Source organism: Pantherophis guttatus, chromosome 1, assembly GCF_059756535.1.
Source record: "Pantherophis guttatus breed Tessera chromosome 1, ASM5975653v1, whole genome shotgun sequence".
Lineage (NCBI taxonomy): Eukaryota > Metazoa > Chordata > Lepidosauria > Squamata > Colubridae > Pantherophis > Pantherophis guttatus.
Window position 1 is genome coordinate 28,829,239 of NC_142063.1, and position 23,558 is coordinate 28,852,796.

At 40.0% G+C, this 23,558-nt stretch overlaps 1 protein-coding gene across 1 annotated transcript in view; it reads left to right on the top strand.

Moving 5' to 3' along the window:
• TXNDC16 (thioredoxin domain containing 16) overlaps positions 1–23,186 on the top strand; it is a 53,274-nt gene extending 30,088 nt beyond the window's left edge. The window contains exons 13-21 of the mRNA XM_034433385.3: positions 645–791; positions 3,285–3,344; positions 8,480–8,648; positions 10,131–10,255; positions 14,865–14,949; positions 16,189–16,327; positions 16,561–16,721; positions 18,049–18,242; positions 20,811–23,186. Of these exons, the coding sequence (XP_034289276.2) occupies positions 645–791; positions 3,285–3,344; positions 8,480–8,648; positions 10,131–10,255; positions 14,865–14,949; positions 16,189–16,327; positions 16,561–16,721; positions 18,049–18,242; positions 20,811–21,091 (1,361 nt within the window). The 3' untranslated portion in view covers positions 21,092–23,186. The remainder of the gene's footprint in view (positions 1–644; positions 792–3,284; positions 3,345–8,479; positions 8,649–10,130; positions 10,256–14,864; positions 14,950–16,188; positions 16,328–16,560; positions 16,722–18,048; positions 18,243–20,810) is intronic.
• The last annotated feature ends 372 nt before the right edge of the window (positions 23,187–23,558 follow it).

Here is a 23,558-nt window from a genome sequence, read left to right on the forward strand (position 1 = left end):
ATAAGGAGCAGCCTTGGCCATTTGTGTTGCCTTCTCCTCCTAAGCCCAAACCATACAGTGTGGATGGGTTTCTGGCCTACTTGTCAAGCATCAGGGAAATCAGGAGATCCATGAAGTTCAATTGCATATAAAGATTTATTGTAAGCTTAAGCTCACTACAAGAATCTGAATTACTAGCAGTTAAAGCAATTTAGCGGTAAATAAGGAATTCATGGTGTGCTGGATTTTCTGTGGGCATGAAGGGACTCATGACTGATGATTCATTTGACCCTTCCATCAGACTGGTCATCTCCTATACTACTCCTCCTTAGGAGGATGGCCACTAGTAAGGGATGCTGGGAGTTAAGTTCAACGATGTCTAGGAAACCCCAAGGACATCCTCAAGAAGAAGAGGGCAAGCAAAGAGGCAGTGATGGTGATGGTGAGGAACAAGAGGCAGGTCTGTTTGGGTGGAGGTCCATTGTGAATCTCACGCTAAGAAACGTACAAAACCTGAAGCTAGTGATGGCTGACAAGAAAACAGTCTCATTTTTCATTTTTTCCATCATTTTTCCTCAGAGTGTATTCAGTCTAATGCATAATACAAGTACCTTTTCTCTGCCCCTTGTCCCTCTTACAAATTGGAATGTGCATCTGCTTTGCAGAAATTCAGGATGATGAGGTGGTGGAATCTGTTGTCAGAGATCGGAAGCGTGAACTCCCCCTGGAAGACATCCATACCCTGACAGAAGAATCCTTCCTCTCAATTCTGGCAGAGACCAACTACACAGCAGTGCTCTTCTATGCCAGCTGTAAGTCAGATTTTGCAAGGGGTTGTACAGTGGGTTTTGGTGTCTTCTGTTTGCTGTAGTGCTCTTTAGAATTTAAACTTTTTTAAGTGTTTAGTTTGCTCGCTTTTGATTGCAAGGTTGTGGCTGTTGTGGCATTATTGAAGTACATTGATGTACATTGCCCAGAGTCATGCTCTTGTGAGATGGGCGGTCATACAAATATGATAGGTGAGGCTGTTTGTGATGGAATGTGTATCAGGAAAATGAGTGGAGAAGAGTTTTGGCAACACAAGAGCTTTTTCAGGGACGAAGCAGTAAATCTTATCAGAGAAAGAGCCAGATCAAGATAATGTACAGTCCTGAGCTGTGAGGGGAGGAAGAGGAAGAGATGCATGGTAGCCACACCCTAGAATCTCTCAGGCTATACCTAGTAGGTTAGAAAGTTATGGCTTTAGTTTGGCAAGATTCTGTCTACTAGGTATGAGCAAATAAAGATTGGACCCTACTGGTTTCATTGGGTCATCTTTGGGCTTGGGCATGACACAGTTCTTCATAATCGTGCTGGAAACCTCTAGTAGAAAGCCCAAGTAAGAGCAGGATTTCACTGCCAAAAGAGGAGAATCAAAATAGAGTGGAGTGGACTACAATTGGGGAAACCCAGTTTCACATCTACCTTTGGATAGGGGAGTTTATCAGATGACCCTGCATCAGTCACTGTCTTTGAGCCCATCTACCATGAAGAGTTGCCTGTTGGAAAACTTGGAAGTGCTAGGAATGCTGTGTTCAGCTCTTGGATGAAGACGGGATATAAACCTGTCAAATAAATAACAATAATAAAATATTTGGAAATGTTTAAATGAAGAACAGTAATCTGCAGAATATAAATTGGTTATGAAACCTTTATGTTCATTGGCAGTTATCTCTAAAGACTATGTCCTGTGGTACAATAAGAGGAAAGGCTTTATAGAAACATATGTGGATAATTTCAGGGAAACAGGATGCTGGGTTTATTGGAACTTTATTAGGATCCAGCAGGGCCCTTGTTTACTTGAGGCTGATCCTGCCTTTCAGTCCAAAAGAATCCCAAAAGTGTTATAAAATAGATAAAATACAAGTGTATTGGCCCTATCTCCCGGCATTGCTCTTGGGTTACATATCCTTCCATCCGTCCTGCCTCATTCCACAAAAATACGTTTTTATGAGCTCTTTGCTGCGGTTCCAGTCTTATGAGTGCTGGCAGTTGGGCAATCTTCTAGTTTATTTGCATGTTCTGTTCTGACTAGCTGGGCTCCTCACTCTCTAAGGGCAAAACAGTAGAAGCCAAAGACGGGCCTGTTCATTCATTAAAAATATATCCCGTTTTACTATTTAAAGAGAGCTATTTTTTTTTAAAAAAAAAACCAAATAACAATAACATAATATTAAAATTAATTAAGAAATAAAAATTGGACAAAAATGTATTCTCTGAACATGGAAAAGACAAGAACCAAATGCATATCCTGAGAGAGTTAATTTCATACAGTAGCTTGGTAACCATCAGGAAAAGGTCCTCTTTGATATACCAAAGTGGAGAAATGGAGGAGAACCACCAAAAAATGGCCACTCCAGAAGGATAATTAGTGATTGATGGTATCTGTTAGTCCTCTGAGGTAAACCAGAATAGGAAATCAAAGCTATGCATGCTAAAGCCACTTTTATAAAAGGTTATAATAATAAGAGTCTTGCAAGTCTGAATGTCTTTCCCCTTCCTCCCCTTTTAGCTTTGTGAGATATACTGTACTATATTGTATAATTCATTCATTCATTCATTTCCCACCTTTGTTATCATCATAAATAACTCACGGCCACCAACATACCTGCTACTCCTCCCTCTTCCTATTTTTCCTACAACAACAACAACCCTATGAGATTAGTTGGACTGAGAGAGAATGGCCCAAAGTCATCCAGCTGGCTTTCATGCCTAAGGCAGGACTAGAACTCACTGTTACCTGATGCTTCATCCCTCAGAGTTCTTTTGGAGAACCAAGGTGCAACTTGAGATCTGTGCACATGGAGAAGCCAGATAAAGGTTATCAGTCCAAAGTCTCACCCATCTGACCATTCCAGCCAGTGACTAAGACCTTCGTTGAATTGCCCACCAGATCTTCAGGGAAAATCCCAAGCCCCTTATGGAACCCAATTGGGTCCATCAATCTAGGCGTTTGAGGTTTAGAGCTATATAGTTTGTCCATTAGCTATTTAAGGTTTTCGGGATTAATACTAATACCTTAAATTGTGCCCAATAACTATTGGCAACCAGTTCAAATCTTTTCGGTACAGCCATCAAATCACCCTTGAATTTGTACCAGGTAGCACCTTATCTGTGCATTTGTTGGGATTCCTGGATACTTTGTCTTATATAAAACATGTTGTCAGAAGAAAGTTGAGGGGTTTTTTTGATATGGACTAGTATTCCTTCATGTCTTGAGTTTTGGTATCTGAAATACTAGGTTACTTTTCCTGTTCTCATTACAGGGGAAACTGTCTCTCTGGTGGTGATGCAGTCTTTCCTTGAAGTTGCTGCTCAGTTGAAAGGTATGGCTCAGTCAGTAGGGTTGCTGTGGGTTGTCTTATTTCTTTACATTTCATTTAATCCAAGGTCTTTGTTTCAAATGATTGATTCAGCGTAAAGCAGGGGTGAAATTCAGCAGGTTCTGACAGGTTCTGGAGAACCAGTAGCGGAAATGTTGAGTAGTTTGAGTAGGCAAATGCCACCTCTGGCTGGCCCCAGAGTGGGGTGGGAATGGAGATTTTGCAATATCCTTCTCCCGGAGTGGGGTGAGAATGGGGATTTTGCAATATCCTTCCCCTGGAGTGGGGAGGGAATGGGGATTTTGCAGTATCCTTCCCCTGGAGTGGGGAGGGAATGGGGATTTTGCAATATCCTTCACCTGGAGTGGGGAGGGAATGGAGATTTTGCAGTATCCTTCCCCTGGAGTGGGGAGGGAATGGAGATTTTGCAGTATCCTTCCCCTGGAGTGGGGAGGGAATGGAGATTTTGCAGTATCCTTCCCCTGGAGTGGGGTGGGAATGGAGACTTTGCAGTATCCTTCCCCTGGATTGGGGAGGGAATGGAGATTTTGCAGTATCCTTCCCCTGCCACGCCCACCAAGCCACGCCCACAGAACTGGTAGTAAAAAAAATTGAATTCCACAACTGGCTGTAAAGTTAATCTTGGTAAGTAGGAAAGCTGATGATGCCTAGTGGCAGAAAGGGAAAAGCTGATAGAGCTCTAGAATCCCAAAGAAATATTTGTCCAACTTTTACTTGAAAGCCTCCCATAAAGAAAAACCTGTCACATTTCTGTCTTTCTCAGTTTGACGTCCTTCCAATGCTTTGAGAGAACACCATCACGTGCTAATGTTGAATGTAGAAGTCTGGAAAAAATTGAAAAAAATAATGGAGGTGGCACCTTTTTTTAGCAGACAGAAATATTGTGAAATATTTCCAGTTATACTTATTCCTATTTTTTTAAAATTTTGTGTATTTTATACATAATTTTTTTTTTAAATGGTCTGTTTAGAAATAGGTTGGCAGTCACAGTCAAAGACATCTTGATGGCATATCAAAGATGGTTTAGTCTTCAGGAATGACTTCCCTTTGGATTTGTTAAACAATAGCAGGTCATTTTCTAAACGAGTGTGTTTATATTATTTACTTCTCAGAACTCCCGTCTACTTTTTCCCAGCAGACTTTGACGTCATTAAATGGAATTATAATGCACAGCTGAGAGTATGTCCTGCATACCTACTGTTTGACAATAGGCAGAGAAACAGCAAGTAAACCAGCTGCATACAAACACCCTGCCAACTCATCCCCTTAAAAAGCTGGCCACAATAAACAGATGTGTGATCTGTTGCACTCAGCTGACCAACTTTACTTTTGAATGCAGCTGCAGCAGGGAATGATGGTGGTGGGGTTGATAGGAGGCTTGGTCTCTTTTAAGGTATCCATGAATCTAAATGAGAAGAAATAATAAAGCACCCACTTACTTACAAACACAGAATGGCCAATATTTAGGTGACGCTTTTGTTTAGGAAGATAATCTGAACTACAACTTTGTCTACTAGGATGGTTGCTAAGTATCTGGCAAATGCCAAGAGGCACTTTTACAAATGCATCAAAATCTAATGTACTTTAATTTAAGCCACTTAAGAGATTGATCTGCCTTGTTTTAAATGTTAAGGCATATGTCTCTCTCTCTCTCTGTATGTTTATTCCAGTATTTTACATTGATTTATAATGACTCCTTTTTCCTGACATTAAATACTTTTGGCCAGGCTGGAAAAACAGCCATGCTACTGCTGAGTGATTTATAATAATGTAAGTCAACTTTCCAGTAGGCTTGACTATTGATTCAAAGAGTGGCATTTTTAAAAAGGTTGTAGTTTTAAATTTACTCAGTGGATAGTCCTAGAATCTGTTGTTAATTCTTGGGCTAAGCCTTGGAACAAATCAATACCTAAAACAATAAAGAATTGCCTTTGGCAGAATATACTTCCTAAATTCCTATGCAGTTGCATTTATTTCTTTTCTACCAAAGGCTGGCAGTCTTTGTTTTCAAGCTGCCATTACTTGATTTCAAATGATTGTCCAGCATACCAAATCAGTCAGTCAGTCACTTTTGAAGTCACCAAGAAATTTCTGTAATTATTTCCCAAAATCCATGGGAAATCTTGTGAAAAAATGCCTGAAAAATACCTCATGATCTCATGCAAGCACAGCAAAATCTCATGAGAACATAAAACGTAGAACAATAGAGTTGAAAAGGACCTTGGAAGTCTCCTAGTCCAACCCCCTATTCGAGCAGGAGGCTCTATATCATTTCAGACAAATGGTTGTCCAGTGTCTTTTTGAAAGCCTTCAGTGATAGAGCACCCACAACTTCTGAAGGCCAGCTGTTCCATCGATTGATTGCTCTCACTGTTAGAAAATTTCTCCTTAGTTCTAGGTTGCTTCTCTCCTTGGTTAGTTTCCAACCATTGTTTCTTGTCTTGCCTTTTGGTGCTTTGGAAAATAGTTTGATCTCCTTGTCTTTGTAGGAGCCCTTCAAATATTGGAACACTACTATCATGTCTCCCCTAGTCCTTCTTTTCACTAGGCCAGACATACCCAATTCCTGTAACTGTAGGAAGTTAGCACCCACCCCTTTCCTAGAAGAATGAAATATTTTGGGAAATATTAAAAAGGCAGAATATTATGTTTCCCTGGATGAGAAATGGAGAAGCATGTTTTAAAGACGAAGCAGCTCCCCTCTTCCTGCCCCCACCCTTTGTCAATGGGCCAGAGGCAGAAACTCAATCTTTATCAGTGGATCATCATCTGCCACACAATAGGACCCATCTAACAACAGAAACTAACACAATAGGACCCATCTAGCAACAGAAACTCACCACATGGCACCTGGGAAGATTACATCAGCCAGCAAGGCTAGCTAAGACCCCCACCCCCTGGGAGTCTGACAACCAATCAGGATACTCTTTCTGGGCCCCAGGAAGTTCAAAGCCAGAGAGGGCATAAAACCCGGGGACTCACTGCGTCTCGGCCCTTTTCTGTTCAGGAACTCAAGCCATGTGATCCTGTCCACCATTAAACCATCTCTCCAAGCAGTCTCCATGTTTCCAGTGTCTTTTTCCCCACTTGGAGCTGAACCCAGAAGGATATTTCTTCCTACACGTTCTTCGTACGTTTTAGCCTCCAACCCTTTTCACTCTTCTCTGCACTCTTTCCAGAGACTCAATATTTCAACTAGAGAGTTGTCCACCTTCTGGGATCTTAACCATTTCAAAAAGTTTATTTATTTTTCTTTATTTTGGGGATGTTACCACACTAGTTTAATGTATTAAAGATGATGTTGCTTCTGTAGGCACTATGGGTCTAACTCGGGGTGAAATCCAGCAGGTTCTGACAGGTTCTGGAGAACTGGTAGCGGAAATTTTGAGCAGTTCAAAGAACTGGCAGCAGAAATTTTGATTAGTTCGGAGAACTGGCAGATACCACCTCTGGCTGGCCCCAGAGTTGGGTGGGAATGGAGATTTTGCAGTATCCTTCCCCAGGAGTGGGGAGCGAATGGGGACTTTGCATATCCTTCCCCTGGAAGTGGGGTGGGAATGGAGATTTTGCAGTATCCTTCTCCTGCCACGCCCACCAAGCCACACCACGGCCACCAAGCCACACCCACAGAACCAGTAGTAAAAAAAAATGGATTTCACCATTGGTCTAACTCTTGTTGTCTGCTTATAATTGAGAAATTGAGAAGAGCCTTGGTAGTACAGTGGTTTAAGGCACCCTGTTATTAAGCTGGTTATTAAGACCAGCTGCCTGCAATTACTGCAGGTTTGAATCTCACCAAGGCTCAAGGTTGACTCAGCCTTCCATCCTTTCTAAGGTAGGTAAAATGAGGACCCAGATTGTGGGGGCAATAAGCTGACTTTGTATAAAATATACAAAAGGATGAAGGCTATTGCTTAACGCATTGTAAGCCACCCTGAGTCTCCGGAAAAGGGCGGCATATAAATCAAATAAAAAATAAAAATAAAAATAGAGAAGCATATACAAAAACCCTCCAGCACCCATTCGCAATTCTCTGGTACATGCAGATTAAGGTGCTGAAACCCTGTGGCCAAATAATAAAATTGGGCAGCATGATTTTGGCCCATATGAAGTAGAATTTAAGATGAAGATGGGACTGCATTTAACAGATGATTGCCTGTGGTGCTCCAGAAGATCAGTCGCTTTTAGACAGTCTTAAATTTTAATGCTCTTTTTAGAACTGATTAAAAACATCACATCTATCTTAGAATTGGTTTATTTAAACCTTTCGGCCTTCCAACCCCTGACCACTGCCATAAATATTTGGATGATAATTTTCTAGTTTTAATTTTAAATGAAGGATAAAACTTGCTTTTTTTAGAAACTCTTTGTTTGATCAAGCTGTTGATGTACTCGTTCCTGTTTTGTTTGCTAATTGCTATATTTTGCTTTTTCACTTAACTTTTTACTTCAGAGGCAGAAAGAAACATAAAATTAACCTGTCTATTCAAAGGGTGTTGAGAATGTGTTTCCTGAGGGCAATGATTTCTTTTTACGTCATGTGAAATTTAATTCTGAACATTTAATCCTCCAATTATTAAAAGCAGCTTGTAATGGGATCACAAGGATCAAAGGTGGATTTTCTTAAAAAAGAGACAGAAATCCTACTGAATCTGTCCAAGATTTTCATTATGGTGAGAGTAAACTAAAGTACTTTACAGTACGTAATAATACGTAACAATATGTGGAATTTGGTATCAGTACTTGTGGCAGTGAACCAAAATTCTACTGACTGTATGATCCTCCAGGTTTAGTTATAGCACATGTGAAACACTTATTGAAGAGTAACAGCAGGAAAGAGCCACTGTCTTCATACCTTTCTCATGGATGGTCTTTAATCTGGTTCAGCAAAATTCCTGTGATATTCCAACCAATATGTCTTGATTCTTATTTTTGATGTATTAGAAAATCAGTTGAAGAATCAATGAATAAAAACTAGAGCGGTTCTTCATAGAACAAAAGTAGTTGATGGAGTAGATTCTAAGATTTTTTTAAAAAAGTTTCATGAATCTTACAGAAAGAGCCAGAAACATTTGTATCACTGCCCTTTTGTTGTTTCTTCCACATATTTTCTGTAGGGACTCCTGAGATTTCACTTGCAAGGGTAAACTGCTGGGATTGGCCACACCTTTGCTTGCAGGAAAATGTCACCCAATTTCCTATCATGAAGATGTATACAAAAGAGGGGGCATGGCTGGCTTACTCTGGGATGTGGGAGACCAAAGAGATGATGAAGTTCATTGAATTGTAAGTACTATGTTGCTGGTTAAGAGCCACTTTATTTATTTTATTTTATTTTAATTTATTTTATTTATGTAATTTATATGCCGCCCTTCTCCTGAAGGACTCAGGGCGGCTTACAAAGAAAACATTCAACAATTCGAAAATTACATAAAAATTAAAATCCAATTAAAATTAATTAAAATTATTTCAATGTAAAAATCCCCCAACGGATCAGCCCATTTGATAAAAGAGCCACGTCTTCAGTTCACGGCGGAAGGAGAGGAGGTCGGGGGCTGTCCTAAGTCCGGTGGGCAAACCGTTCCAGAGGGTCGGCGCTCCCACAGAGAACACTCTTCCCCTGGGAGCCGCCAGCCAACATTGTCTGGCTGACGGCACCCTGAGGAGGCCCGCTCTGTGGGAGCTCACGGGACGATGGGAGGATGGCAGGAGATGATCCTGCAAGTACCCCCAGCCTAAGCCACTTTAGGGCAAACTTTGTGGATCCTGGTGTCCTCTGGATGTCTTTGGACTTAAACTCTCATTATGTCCAGATTATATAAGCAAAATCATGGAATAGACAAAACCTGGGAAGAAATTAAAAGGATGTGGATAATCCTTGAGGCAGTGGTGAAATGCAAAAATTTTACTACTGGTTCTGTGGGCGTGGCTTGGTGGGCGTGGCTTGGTGGGGGTCATGTGACTAGGTGGGCGTGGCCAACTTAAAAAAAAACTTTTTAAAGCATTTTTTACTACCTATTCGCCCGAAATGGTAGTAAAAAAATGCTTTAAAAATAAAATTAAAAAAAAGGTTCTGACAATCGTGCGGCACAGCTGTGATCGTCAGAACCTCTTTTTTTTACTTTTTAAAGCATTTTGTCACTACCGGTTTGCCTGAACCGGAGCGAACCGGTAGCATTTCACCCCTGCCTTGAGGGAAGAACTGGCTGGGAAGTAGTTGAGAAATATGAAATTCAAACTCTTGCATTTTTTGGGGTGGTTGGTTCTTTCTTACATTTGAATCTCATGCTTTTTCCCAAGACTTCAAGGTAGACCCCTAAATTGTACCCACATAATAACAATCATATGAGGAGGTAGATTTAGCAATAATGTAGGCCCAATGCCACCGAGAGAGCTTTATGTTTAAGTGGAAAGTCAAACCTGAATCTCCTTGACCGAAACTTCTCACCTTAACGTTATGTGGGCTTTCAGTAAGAAGAATTCAGAAAGCCTGAATCTGAAGTAGCTTTACCTCTGCATTTCACAGCTGAAGCTGAAGCAAACATAAAAAGTTTACATGTGCCATTCAAATTAGATGAAAGAACAAGATGTGCATTCATACATTTCTCCATGACACTCTGAAATTGTTTTGGAAAAATGCTGGAGACGTGGGAGATGCAGGGAATGGAGTTGTCCTGCACCTAGGAAACATAATTCTGTGAAAGCAAAATAAAATAAAACTGTCCCTTGTAAATCGGCCTGAAGTCTGGTTTCAATTTACATCTTTAGAAGCAGAAATTCTTGCCCAGTGAGATTGATGACGCCTGAGGAAGTAGAAGAATATTTAAGTGACAAAACCTCACCACACAGCACGGTTTCTGTACTGGGAATATTTGACTCAAGCATGAGTGAAGGTAAATCCATTGCCTGGTTATTTCAAACATTATTGCAAAACACAATGTTATTGAAAGTAATAATACGTTGCAATGCCTTGTGACTGTAGAATAAAATTTATGCTGGGATCTTTCACAACAACCCACTAGACAGGGCACTGGCTATATTATACAAGATTATTGCTTCACTTTGGGAGCCAAATTCAGGGATGGGGAGTGATTTTTTTTTCTCCCTTATAATACTGGAATTTGGATTGCCTAGGGAGGTAAGAGGCCAGAGAATCGAGAATGAATTTAGAAAGTATGTAAACACCCTTCAGAGAATTTTATTTGTTAGAAACAAGCATTACATTTCTCCCTTTATCTCTCCTCTCATACACACAAACACAAAATGCAGATGCTATTTGGGATATATTGGAAAAATTCAGAAAGGATTGGGGGGCAGGTACCAGATGTTCTTTGACCAGGAACACCTGAAATTGCTCATGCTCCACTTATTTTCTTGGGGTTTTTTCCTGTTACTTCTCAGTATACAGGTTGAGTACAGGTAGTCTTTGGGTTGTGACAAGAAGTGGGACAGGAAATTCTATCGTTGAACAATGCAGTTGCAAAAGGGATGTTATGTGACCAGGCTGTTTAACAACAACAATTCTGGAAGTCCCCATTGTAGTTGTTAAATGAGGACAGTCCTCACATGAAAGTGAGGATTTCATGTAATCACAACCTCTGACCACCTATTGACTTTCCCATTGATTTTGCTTAGGGAAAGCCAGCAGGGAATGTCAGAAATCACGATCCTATGACACAATGGCCAGAACTCTGAGAATCTATCCCCTCATTCAGCTCAGTTATAACTTTGAATAGTTTGCTGTAACCTGAGGACTACCTCTAAAACATTCCTTCAACTTCTCCAATCTGGTCCCATAACAAGCATTGAAACGGCAACTCCCAGTATTTGGAAGTGGGGCCAGAAAATGGCTAATTTAGATTGGATTTAATTAAACTAAGCCAGTGATGGCTAACCTTTGATCTTCATGTGCCAAAAGCACGAATGCGCGTGTGCGTTCATGTGCCGTCACCCATAATGCAATGTGCACCCCCCTGCGCATATATGCATCAGCCCCCTATGCTCCCCTACTCCTTGCACATTAAACATTTTAACAACCGGTTCTCTGCTGGCCGGCAGGAAAATCAGCTGGCTGGCGGGAGGCACGTGCGTGCGCATGCACAGTGGAGGTGAGCTGGGCGATGGCTTGTGTGCCCGGCAAGAGGGCTCCGTGTGCCAGGTGTGGCACGCGTGCCATAGGTTTGCCATCACGGAACTAAGCTAAACTAAAATTATTATTCCCAAAGTATTTTATACTTTTCCCATTCTGTCAGACTAAAATTACAATTTATCAGTAACTTTGGAAGGTTCCTTTGAGCCACATCCAAGAACTGAAGAAGCATTATGTGTTTTAATATTCCTGCTTTTTTGAATGCTCATGTTTGTTTAGGCCAATAGGGGGCAGCAGCATATCTGTACTTGGCTCTAGATTCTGTTGCCTGTTGAATTGATTGCTGAGTGAAACCCTGACTTTTATATGGAGATAAACAAATCAGCTTCTGCAGGAAATTGAGTTGAGATTGTCAGATAATTACCAACAATTTGTTTTCATCACTTTTGATAATGAACTTCAAAATTGTACTATATTTTTTATGTTATTAAGGGTGACGCAAAGAAAGAAGATAGAAAACTGATAAATAGTTGTTGAACAGTTGTTCAAGACTCAGAGATTGGTAAACAGAAAGATCTAGAGTGTGTCAAAAAGCCGAAAGCCAAATGTTAAACTGATGGACTGATTGATTTAATACAAAGGGCTATTTTCTGAGCATCAGGCACTGTTATTACATGTCAGGCCAGTCTCTTCATTTAGCACAGGAAAATCTATCATGACTAGCATTTTTACAGTCCACAATCTGGCAGAAGGACCTTTATTATCAATTGTTTGCTTGATCCATTTTATTGACGAAATCTGGCTCTTGCTCCAAACTGCTCTTCGCAATCAGACTCTGACACATTCAGACAGGTTTGATAAGGGCTCAAAAGGTCAGAAAGACCTGCCCTTGCAAGCATCCCATCTCCTGCCAAAGTGACTCCAGAGGCAGCTGAGGGGGAGGAGCATCTCCTTTGCTTCCTATTTTCTGTCCCCCATCTTGGGTAACCTCAGATGCAAGATTGGCCTGAGGTAAGCAGTTGTCCAAGCAAAATGATGCTTTTCCAATACCATGTTTCCCCCAAAATAATATATTAATATTATATATATATATTATATATATATATATATATATATATATATATATATATATATATATATATATATGCTCCAAAAGACACATTAGGGCTTATTTTCTGGTTAGGTCTTATTTTGGGGGCAATATGGTGCTAAATGGACCCATCTGGCTGACAATCTTAACTTGGGCTTATTTTGGGGGTAGGGCTTATATTACAAGCATCCTGAAAAATTGTGCTAGGATTTATTTTCTGGTTGGGTCTTATTTTTGGGGAAACAGGGTAGAAGCATGAGTGTTCTACAGCTACTGCCTACCCTTCAATCTTTCTTACATTTCTGTGGAACAGTTTGGAGCAATGGTTCTATAAGGTTTTGTTCACCTTTTAAGAAGAAAATCATACTGAATAATGATAATAGGATAGGTCAGATAATTTGGGAAATTATATTCAGCCACTTGCCTGAAATGGTTTAGGGCAGGGGTGTCAACTTCGTGTCTTCACGTGACATATCACGACTTTTCCCCTTCGCTAAACCGGGCGTGGGCGTGGCCAGTGCATGATGCAACCGGCGAATTTGACAGCCCTGGTTTAGGGTCTCCTGCTTGAGCAGAGGGTTGGACTAAACACCCCCAAGGTCCCTTCTAGCTCTATTCTAATCCTTTTCTTTTATAGGAAAAGCCAAGAGCAACTGAATTTACTCATTGGTGTTTTCCAGAGATTTTGTGGCCCTGTATATTCTCCATTGTAAGGAGTAAGAAGCTGTTAAAATTCAAATATTCAATCATAATATAAACATCAGATGCTCTAGAAGGGACTCCGGTACTGGCTGCTGATGCTGTCCATCTTCCAAGAGGGCCAATCTTTGGCGCCTCAAGGGCTGCCTTATTGGTTAGATAATGACCAATCCTAGGGTAAATGCTCAGTGATAAGCCTACAAGTGCATCAACAAGTAATGTAATTTGCACAATGAAAATTTCATACAGTACTCTTGTTAGAGCAATTTTTACACATTGGTGACAAAATATACATATAGGAACTTCTGATGATATAAATCAATCTTGGCGTTGCATTGTTCTTAATGTTTATTTATTTATTTATTTATTTATTTAATTAATTAATTAATTAATTAATTAATTAATTAATTTATATACCGCCCTTCTCCCGAAAGACTCAGGGCGGTGAACAGCCATAATAAAACAGCATACAAAATAGAATTTAAAAGCAGATTAAAATAATTAAATCATAGGCCAAATCTAAAACTCTCATTTAAAACCAATTTTAAAACCCCATTAAAACCAAATTAAAACCATTTATCCCATCAGAGCGGCTTGCTGGAATAACAGGGTCTTCACTGCACGACGGAAGGCGCGGAGGTCGGGGATCCTTCATATGTCCAGGGGCAATTCATTCCAGAGGGCAGGGGCCCCCACAGAGAAGGCTTTCCCCCTGGGGGTCGCCAGTCTACATTGTTTGGCTGATGGCACCCTGAGGAGGCCCTCTCTGTGTGAGCGTACCGGTCGGTGGGAGGCAATCGGTGGCAGAATGCGGTCTTGTAGATAGCCAGGTCCTAAGCCATGGAGCGCTTTACAGGTGGTAACCAACACCTTGAAGCTATTTATGTTATTTAAGAAATTTCATTGACAACAAAATAGGATAAATTGAGTTACCATCTGACAAAGTTTCCTGGTAGTTCTGATATCAAAATCAGGAATCAAAATACAGTTCGACTCTCCAATTCCTACATGTCATTTTTTTGTCATTATTCAGTAGCAGCAACTCTGATATATTCAAATGTATAGAATAAGTAGACAGGATACCAAGCTCATATACTGATGAAATGAGATCAAGAATAAAATGTTCTAGTCTATCTGAATGCATCTATTCCGTAGCATCTTATAATGTATCCCTTTTTATGATTCCATTAATGATTTTGTAGTATGAATATACTGAAGGGCCTTTTCTGCTCTGGCACCTCTGCTGGGAAATTTTTTCTCTTGTGTGTTCTACCAAGTCCTAACAGTCATCTTTTTACTCTTTTGTATCTACCCTTTTGGTTAGCTTCTCCTAAAACCTGTTTTTCCATATTTGTTTCAGTGGACTGTTTTTGTTCAGGTTTTCATACATTGGCTATAAACAGGTTTTTATGTATTGGGTATATACATTGACTAAACAAATAGGTAAAGTATTTATAAAACAGCCTTGGAATTCTTTGCAGTTGAAAGCAATACTGTATGATATACACTTAGTTCATTTACTGCTTATGTCTGTGAATGTCTGATTGAAGTTGATAAATTTAGCCTGGGGCAAGAAAAGAAATTTGGTCATTATGTTACATTTAAGGCTGCTTTGTTTTGTCAGCAAGAGAGGCTTTTATTGAAGCTGGAAGAATCCTAAATGGATATGTCACAACAGGGATCTACTATGAAGAGGATGCTATAATTCTGTATGTTGCTTTTTTCCTTGCTTAACTCAGATAATGAACCAATTGGTTGATTGTTGTATTTAAGGACTGGGCGAGATCTAGACAGAATTCCTCCTTTTCTTTGCTGATGGGGATTTCTTTACCTGAGGTCCATAGAACCCTTGGAGATCCATAGATAGTTTTAAGGGGTTCATGAACTTGGATGGAAAAAAATATTTTCATTAACCTCTAGCTGAAATGTATCTTTTTATTCATTAAACACATAGGCAGGAAAGTAATGTGTGGCCTCTAAATTCCAAAAATGTTTAATTCTTGTCATCTAAAATTATGATGTCCTAAGAAAGGGTAATATTTTGTTATTGATTGAATAGATTAATGAAAAAGCACACATACATAAATATTTTGTTAATTGTATTTGAGAATAATTAAGTTTTCTTTGTAAGTTATATGTATATACTACTGTATATACTTAGGTTTTGCAAGTAAATTCATTTTAGTGCACATTGATTGCAATAGATTCTCAAATGAGTCTCTGACATAAAAACATTAAGAAGCCCCTTTCTAAAGAGAGACTTGAATAACTGAATGTGGTTCACACAGCTATTGATTAATGCTATTGATAAATGGGACAGCAGATTTGTGTGATTCTAAGAAATGCTGTTTTTCCAGGACTGTTCTAGCTTGTCCCTCAGGAAAGATGCTGTGCATTTTCTAAGATCTTTCAGACTGTATATCATCAAGGAAATCTAGTATAGATAGTCCTTGACGTATGACCACAATTGAGGCCAAAATTTATGTTGGTAAACGAGACACCTGTTCAGTGAATTTTGCCCCATTTTATAGTCTTTTTTGCCAGAGTTGTTAAAAGTGAATCCCTGCAGTTGTTAAATTAGTAACACGGTTGTTAAGTGCATCTGGCTTCCCCATTGACTTTACTTGACAGAAGGTCACAAAAGATGATCCTAACCGTCAGAAATATGAGTCATTTGCCAAAACATCTGGATTTTGATCAAATGACCATGGGCATGCTGCAATGGCCATAAGTGTGAAAAACGGTCATTGGTCACATCAAACAATCACTAAATGAACCATTGTAAGTGAAGGACTACCTGTATTGTTGCGTTTATATGCACGTGCATCCAGTTTTAATTCGATGATCAGTTCAGTTTAACTAAGGCTCCTTTAATGATTTTGCTAAGATTCCTCAATCAGAAATTTTGGGAGATTTTTGAAATATATTTCTGTGTTTTTCTTTCTCAGCTCCCATAAATATAATGTACCTCTTCCAGCCCTTCTGTTTGCTAAGCCTGCAACTCAGCAAAGGAATGCCTTCCAGCTCTCGCAGTATAACACGCAAGACATTGTTAAAGTAATCCGTCATGCATTGTTGGAGACCTTTGTGAGCATAATTTCTACTTCTGATCTTTTATTTATTTAGAGACAGTTTATTGGGATTGTTTTCTAATATGAAGTTCAGTGCATCTGGGTGCCTTGATTCTAGCATGAAAATTAAGCCCAATTGGTTAAAGAGTCTTTTGGGCACACAGTTACTAGAACTGAAGGTGCCCTCTTTACATAGAGAACGGCTGGAGTATTTTTCCATTATTATATTTGAGCTTTTCTTTGTTGCAGCCAGAAATCACCGTGGAAAACCTGCCTGATTACTTCCAGATAAAGAAACCTTTGCTCATTTTGTTCAGTGACGGGGTTCCTGGTGAAAGGGAAGTAGAAGAAATGAAGCATGTGGCTGTTGGCGAGGATCACAAAACCTTTATTGCTTGCTGGCTAAACCTGTAAGCTTGCAGAATACCCATGCTGACCTCTGTTTGGGGATAGAGTTTACAATATGTGGGCCTTTCCCATTGGTTTGAATGTATTGGAGATGAATAACAGTCTTTAACAGTAACAGAGTTGGAAGGGACCTTGGAGGTCATCTAGTCCAACCCCTTCACGCAGGAGACCTTTACTAGGGATTCGAACTGCCGAACTTTCTAATCGACAAGCTCAGCATCTTAGCCACTGAGTCATCTAGCTAGGCTAGATGCATTCATGCAACATGAATTTTGTACTAGGAAATGTTACAAGGAGTTTCCCCTTAATGATGGTAATTGGGAACAGAATTTTTGTCACTAAGTGATGCAGTCATAAAGCAGATCATTATATGACTGTGCTGCTTAGCAATCGCAGTTTCAACGGACTCTAGTTACTACTGTTAAGTGAATCATCACTGTTCATTAAGAAACATTAATGTTACTATGACTTCTGACTTCCTGCCGGCTTACTCATTGATTTTGCTGATAGAAAGTCAGCAGAAACAGTTGCAAATTGTAATCACATGACTGTGGGATGCCACAACAGTTAGAATTAGAATTAGAACATGATCTTATTACATGATCATGGTGGGGGGGGGGGGCGGGTACTGCCACAGTCTGAACTGTGAGGAGGCATTGTAAGTCTTGTAAGTTCAAATGGTCTCTGAATGAGTGGTTGTTAACTGAGGACCACCTGTGGTTAAGGTTTAGCACTGTGATTTAAGAAAGTTCTTTAGATATTCTAAATCATATTCCCAATATGGGAACTTGGCCACTTTGAGATGTGTGGCTTTCAATTCCCATAATTCCCCAGTTCTCAACACGGGGGAATTATGGGTCCATACATGTTAAAGTTTCCAAAGTTGGGAAACACTCCTGTAAACATGATTTAAATAGGAAAGATGACATTGTATGGTTAACAGTCATAAGAACAAAGGACACCAAAACAAAACTAACAGCCAAAATAAAGATACTAGTTTTAAAACAGTAAGGCTCCTAGGCTAAATAAGTTCATATAAAAGGCTTGAGTGAACAGAAATATGTTTACTTAGCACCAACACGAATTCAGGGGTGATACCAGGAAAGTCTGTTGTGCACCCAAAATAGCGTTGCTAAAAGCCAAAGATAAAAAAGTAAGTTCTGACTAAGTTTATTGGCAAGCCAAGCCAAGTGAGCATAATGGAGGCACCTCCTAGCCGTATCTTGCCTCTTCTGATGTGCTTGCATTCAGAAGAATTATGACTTTATCTGTACCATTTCTTTTAGCATTGATTGATTTTTATGTGTGTGTTTGCTCTTCTTAACCCAGTAAGAACACACCAGTAGGCAGAAATATTCTGAAGGCTTATTTTGGAAACTTGGTTCTCCCTATGCCTCTCCTCCTCTGGATCAACCTTCATTCTCGAGGCCATGTCTTCGTTTTTCCATCAGACCAGTCAGTTTCTGAAACAAATATTCTTGCTTGGATTGAAAAACTAAAGACCAAACAAGAAACACCGAGAGGTAAGTAATCAGAGACAATTAATCAAACTTGCTTTGGTCTTTTGTTCAGTTTGTTTTCACTATTTCAGGTTAAAAAAAATTGAAGTTGTAAAGCTCAGTTATGATGCTAAGTCATGTAAGGCTTTAAAGGCTAAAACCAGCATCGGTCAGGCTAATGCATTCTGAACCAAATGCAGCTTACAAATGATTTTGAAGGACAGCCCCAAGTAAATAATATTGCAATACCCTAAAAACAAAGTGATAGTGAGAGGTACAATGAATGAAGCCATGTCATATGCATTAATTCTTGCTTTGCTTTCAAGTGGCTTTGAAAAAAAACTACGGGGCCCTTCAGTCACCTTGCCTCTTTTTCTTTGGAAATTGTAGATACATAACAGGATGCCAGTTGACCACAATGCTTTTAGAACAACTAAAATTGGAAGCATGTAGTTTACCACAAACTGTTGTTAGTAGAAACGTTTGCGGGAACGTGGGAAAAAAATGATTTGTACAGAAAAGAGCAGGAAGGGATTATGAAAGAAGGCAAAGGATAGCTACAGATACAGAGAATGGTGTGAAGGATCCAATTAGAGGGAGAAACTGCCAAGTGAAGATGACATCACACTGTAAGAAGTTCTGGGCTTTCTAAAGAAAAAGAACACACTTCAAAGAAGGAGGAAGTCATATTGTTTCCTGGTAGTGGGTGGGATTCTTTGGTACTCAATACATGCTGGGAAGAAATTGAATCCACGGGTAATGAGACCCAAACAAATATTTCTTTAGAAAATCTTCTCTAAGAATTTCCCCTTATTTCTGCTTCCTTCCCTCTCCCTTCCTCATTCTCCCCTTTTTTGTCTTGTAATCAATTTCAAAGATGCTCTTATTTTCATTATCCTCCCCATAAGAATCTGTACATCCCTGAATGAACAGCTTCGTTTTCATTTGAGGCACCTTCTGTTTTTAAATGTGGAATGGAGTTAGAACATTTGAATGTCGTCAGGGGTTAGAAAATGGACTGTTTTAAGAAAAAAGCGAAAGAGCTTGAAATTGTATACCTTTTTGCCAGCGGTTGTGTGCAGGTTGGAAAGGTAAACCTTGCTTAACACTTCATATGATACCCTAAGATTGCTTTTTCTGCTTAGGGAATTAAGTCGTTCTTGCAAGTAATTTGATCCATGATTTGGTATTACTGATACTTCTGAATTTTTAAAATATCAGCTAATTGTTCTTTAGTTGTGTATCTAAGATAGTTTCCCAATATAAACATGGCTTTTCACAGAAAAATCCAACTTCTCACTGAGTGGAGAATATAATCAGCCTATAGAAATGAAAGGGGGCAGTTGGGGGGAGGGTCAAGGTATTATTCATTTATTAATTTTACATGCCATCCATCTTGTCAGCAATTCGGAGGCATGCCTTTTTGATAGCAATCTCCATGTTATGGATATGGATCATATCCCCTGATGTCCAGAAGGGTGCCTTTTAAATTTCAAACATTTATTTTATCCCCAATGATTGCCTGTTGACTCTCTTTGTCCTGGCAATATAATAAACCACATTTTTTGCAACTTATGGTATGCTTCTGTAATACCTATGACAAAAACATCATTGTAGGTACAATAATAATAATAATTTGTTAAATTTATATGCTATCTGATTCCCAACGACTCTGGGTGACTTACAATTGTTAAAACATTTAAAAAAACAGAATAATACAAAACACAAAAAACTGCAAGCCAAAGAAACAACAATGGCAAGGAAAATAAGCCCAGTGGGGGACAGAAGGGGGTGGGGGGAAAGGGGATATCAGTCATTCTCTCCAAAGCCCTGGACAGATAGCCAGATCTTTAAGGCCCTTTGAAATGTCAGCAGAGTAGAGGCCATTCAGATCTCTGGGGAACCTCATCTTTCGGGGAACTGAAAGTTGGTGATTCTACCGAGAAGGCACACATCCAGAATCCCAATAGAACTTGGAGTGCACCAATCCTGCCGAATCAAACTATTGGACATGATATTATGGAAAACAGGTGGTCTATCAAGCAACTAGGCCTTGTGACACGTAGAGCTTTATTGATAGTGACCAGCATGTTGAATCACACCCAAAAGCAAACATTACCAGTGCAGCTTGTGAAGCAGAAGTGTTACATGGGTATACTGAGACATGCCTATCACTGCCTGAGTTGCTTCATTCTGGACCAGCTGAAGTTACTGGGTGATCTTCACATATTTTATAATATCCATTATAATGACTATTAAGGTAAACAGCTATGCTAGTTACTAGGTGGCTGCTATGCAGTCACAGAGCTTTCATATATGGCTTGCAGACTTCCTCGAAGCAACTGTTTTTGAAAACTGAATTCTGATACAGAGAAGTACAGAACCGTTCATATTGTTTACATTGACCTATCAGTTATAATTGGAGGTTAATCTTAACAACCTAGATGCCCTCTAGAAATGTGAGTTTCAGAAATGTTAGCTGCCTAGGGAATTGTGGGAATTGAAGTCCAAGTATCTGTGGTATGCCCAAATTGGGGAAATCTGCATTAGGGAATCTGATACTTTGTTGATTTGTGCTTTTCCTTTTCTTAGCTACCTTGTCTGAGAAAGAGTGGAAGCCCCGCCTTCCTGCCTACGATTTCCTGAGTATGATGGAACCCACACTGCCTGAATTTACTATTTATACTCAAGAAAGTATAAGTATCCACCAGGAGGAGATCCTAGGAGAAACAAAGGCAGAAGCCACAGTGGCAAAGAAGCCCACAAAAGACTCCACCATGGAGGAACTGAAGCCAACCGGAAGGGCCTTACGAAGGACAGCTCCACATCTGGGAGCAAAGGAGAAGCAGCCTAAGCATCATTCAGAGTTATAAAGTAATGTCAGATCTCTGGATAGTTTTGGAAGTAGAGCATAGGACAGTGCAGAGGTCTCGAGAGAGCAGTTAACATTTCATAAATATTTATTGAAGACACATGTGTGATGGTGCAGTGGTTAGAATGCAGTATTGCAGGCTAACTCAGGCAGGAGTTTGATCCTGACTGGCTCGAGCTGGACCCAGCCTTACATCCTTCTGAGGTCAGTAAAATGACCCTGATTGTTGCAGGCAATATGCTGACTCTGTAAACCGCTCAGAGTATTGTAAAGCACTATGGAGCGGTATATAAGTCTAAGTGCTACTGCAATTGTTAAAGTTGGTGAGATATGTATAGGTGTAATAGGCCAATTTTCATATAGAAGGAGGCCTCTGAAAGATTGTATGATTCTAAAACAACCAAAATGCATTGTCCATTAGCATTTTTCTGCTGTATGTATTTTCTTTGGAAAGGAAAATGATTGAAGGTGTTAAAGAAAGGACCTGAAAGGTAACAAATGGAGAAAGGTATCAACTGAATCACACTTAAATGAGACAGGGTGATTGCACATGGATGCACATGCCCACACATCTGGAAGCAATTATTTTTTTCAATCCCAAGAGTTTAGGGCTAATCTGGACATGAAGATAAGAAATATGTTATTACAGAATCTCTGGTGTTTATTTTAAAAGGGTCAATGAGTACAGGAAGGCAACGCATACAGATCAAACCCTCAACTTCCACAGCAACCACCCCAAAATGCCACAAACAAAGCTGCGTCAGAACACTATTTAGGAGAGCGGAATCCCATTGTAACACCACGGAGGCCAGAACAGCAGAACAAAAACACTTATACAAAGTTTTTAAGAGAAACAGAGACCCATGAAACTTCATCTGAAGGTGTCTTCATACAAACAATACAAACACCCAAAGCAATAAAACAACCATAACAAGAACAATGACGACCGGACAAATCAGAATTCCCTATGTACAGAATGTTTCTGAAATAACAGCAAGATTACTATGTCAACATGATCTTGCGGTAGCCCACAAGCCAACCTCAACTATCAGATGGACCCTTTCAAAACTGAAAAGGCAAATAGAAACAAACCAAAGATCAGGCATCATATGTCGAATCCAGTGCAGCAACTGTGAAACGAATTACCAGTATGTTGGCCAAACAGGAAGAAAACTATCAACCAGACTGCACGAACACTTCCTGGTTATCAAAAAACGTGACCCACTATCCCTCATGCCCGTCCACGGAGATTCAGAAGGACACAAATTTGATCTAACTGGGACCACAGTTGTAACCTAGCGAAATCAAGGAGAGAAAGAGAATTCCTCGAAGCCTGGTTCTCCACCTGTAAGTCAATAAACAGGCATATAGACATCCAGTCTACCAATCGCTGAGAACGAAAGAACTGCATCAAGCGCGATCCCAAAGATAGCATTTAAAATGAACGAACTGGCACACCGCTACGCAACAACAAGAACACAGTCACAACCCATCAACTCACAAGAAATCGGATCACGTCTCAGTAACAACAACCAGCCATTCAAACAGACTGAAACCAGCCCACGACTCAGTAGTATCCAAACAAACAACACTAATTTACATTACATAGATGGTACTTAAAACCAAAGACCATGCCTCAGTAACAACAACCAGCCAATCAAATAGTCTGAAGTCAGACCGTGACTCTAACAAACAACATTCACACTAATTTGCATCTCATAAAAAGGTATTTAAAGGCCAGTGCTCGGACAGACGAGCACAATTCAAAGCGGGCTGACAATGTCTCCTCGAATGGAGATGAAACATTTGCAACCAAATTGCCAAGCTCGGAGCTCAGACCAACAGCCCAACTACCAACCTGAGCTTTTTATATTCAAATACATTTCAGGGTCAATAGCAGTTTCTCCCATTCTGGCTCTCTTGAAAATAAGGCCATGTAAATTCTAAATCTACAGAATGATCTACTGACTCTTAAGAACCTGGAGGCAATAAAGCCCAGTCTTCTGTTAAGCTATCAGTATTGTAAGTGCTTGGATCTTACCAGTTTAATACAAAGCTGTGAAAAATTAAATGATGGGAACCAAACAATAGAAAAATCTTAATTTAGGTTATGAGTCTGGAGTAGTGCTTCTCAACCTTGGCAAGATTAAGAGGTGTGGGCTTCAACTCCCAGTATTCCCCAGCTAATGAGAAGTCTACATATCTTGTTAGGGTTAAAGTTCAGAAACACTGGTCTGGAGTCCCAAAGATCAGTGGTGGGCTGCTGGGGGTTCGCAGGGGTTCGGGAGGACCTCTAGCTAAGATTCTGTGTAGTTCAGAGAACCCCCAAATCCCACTCCTGGCTGGCCTCGGCCACCCCTCCCATCCCAGGAATCCCATGTGGCCCGTTTTGGATGCAGGTATGTGCAGGGTGCAGAGGCTCTGGGAGGGCAAAAAACGGGCCTACTGGAAGTTCAGAGGTGTGCTCC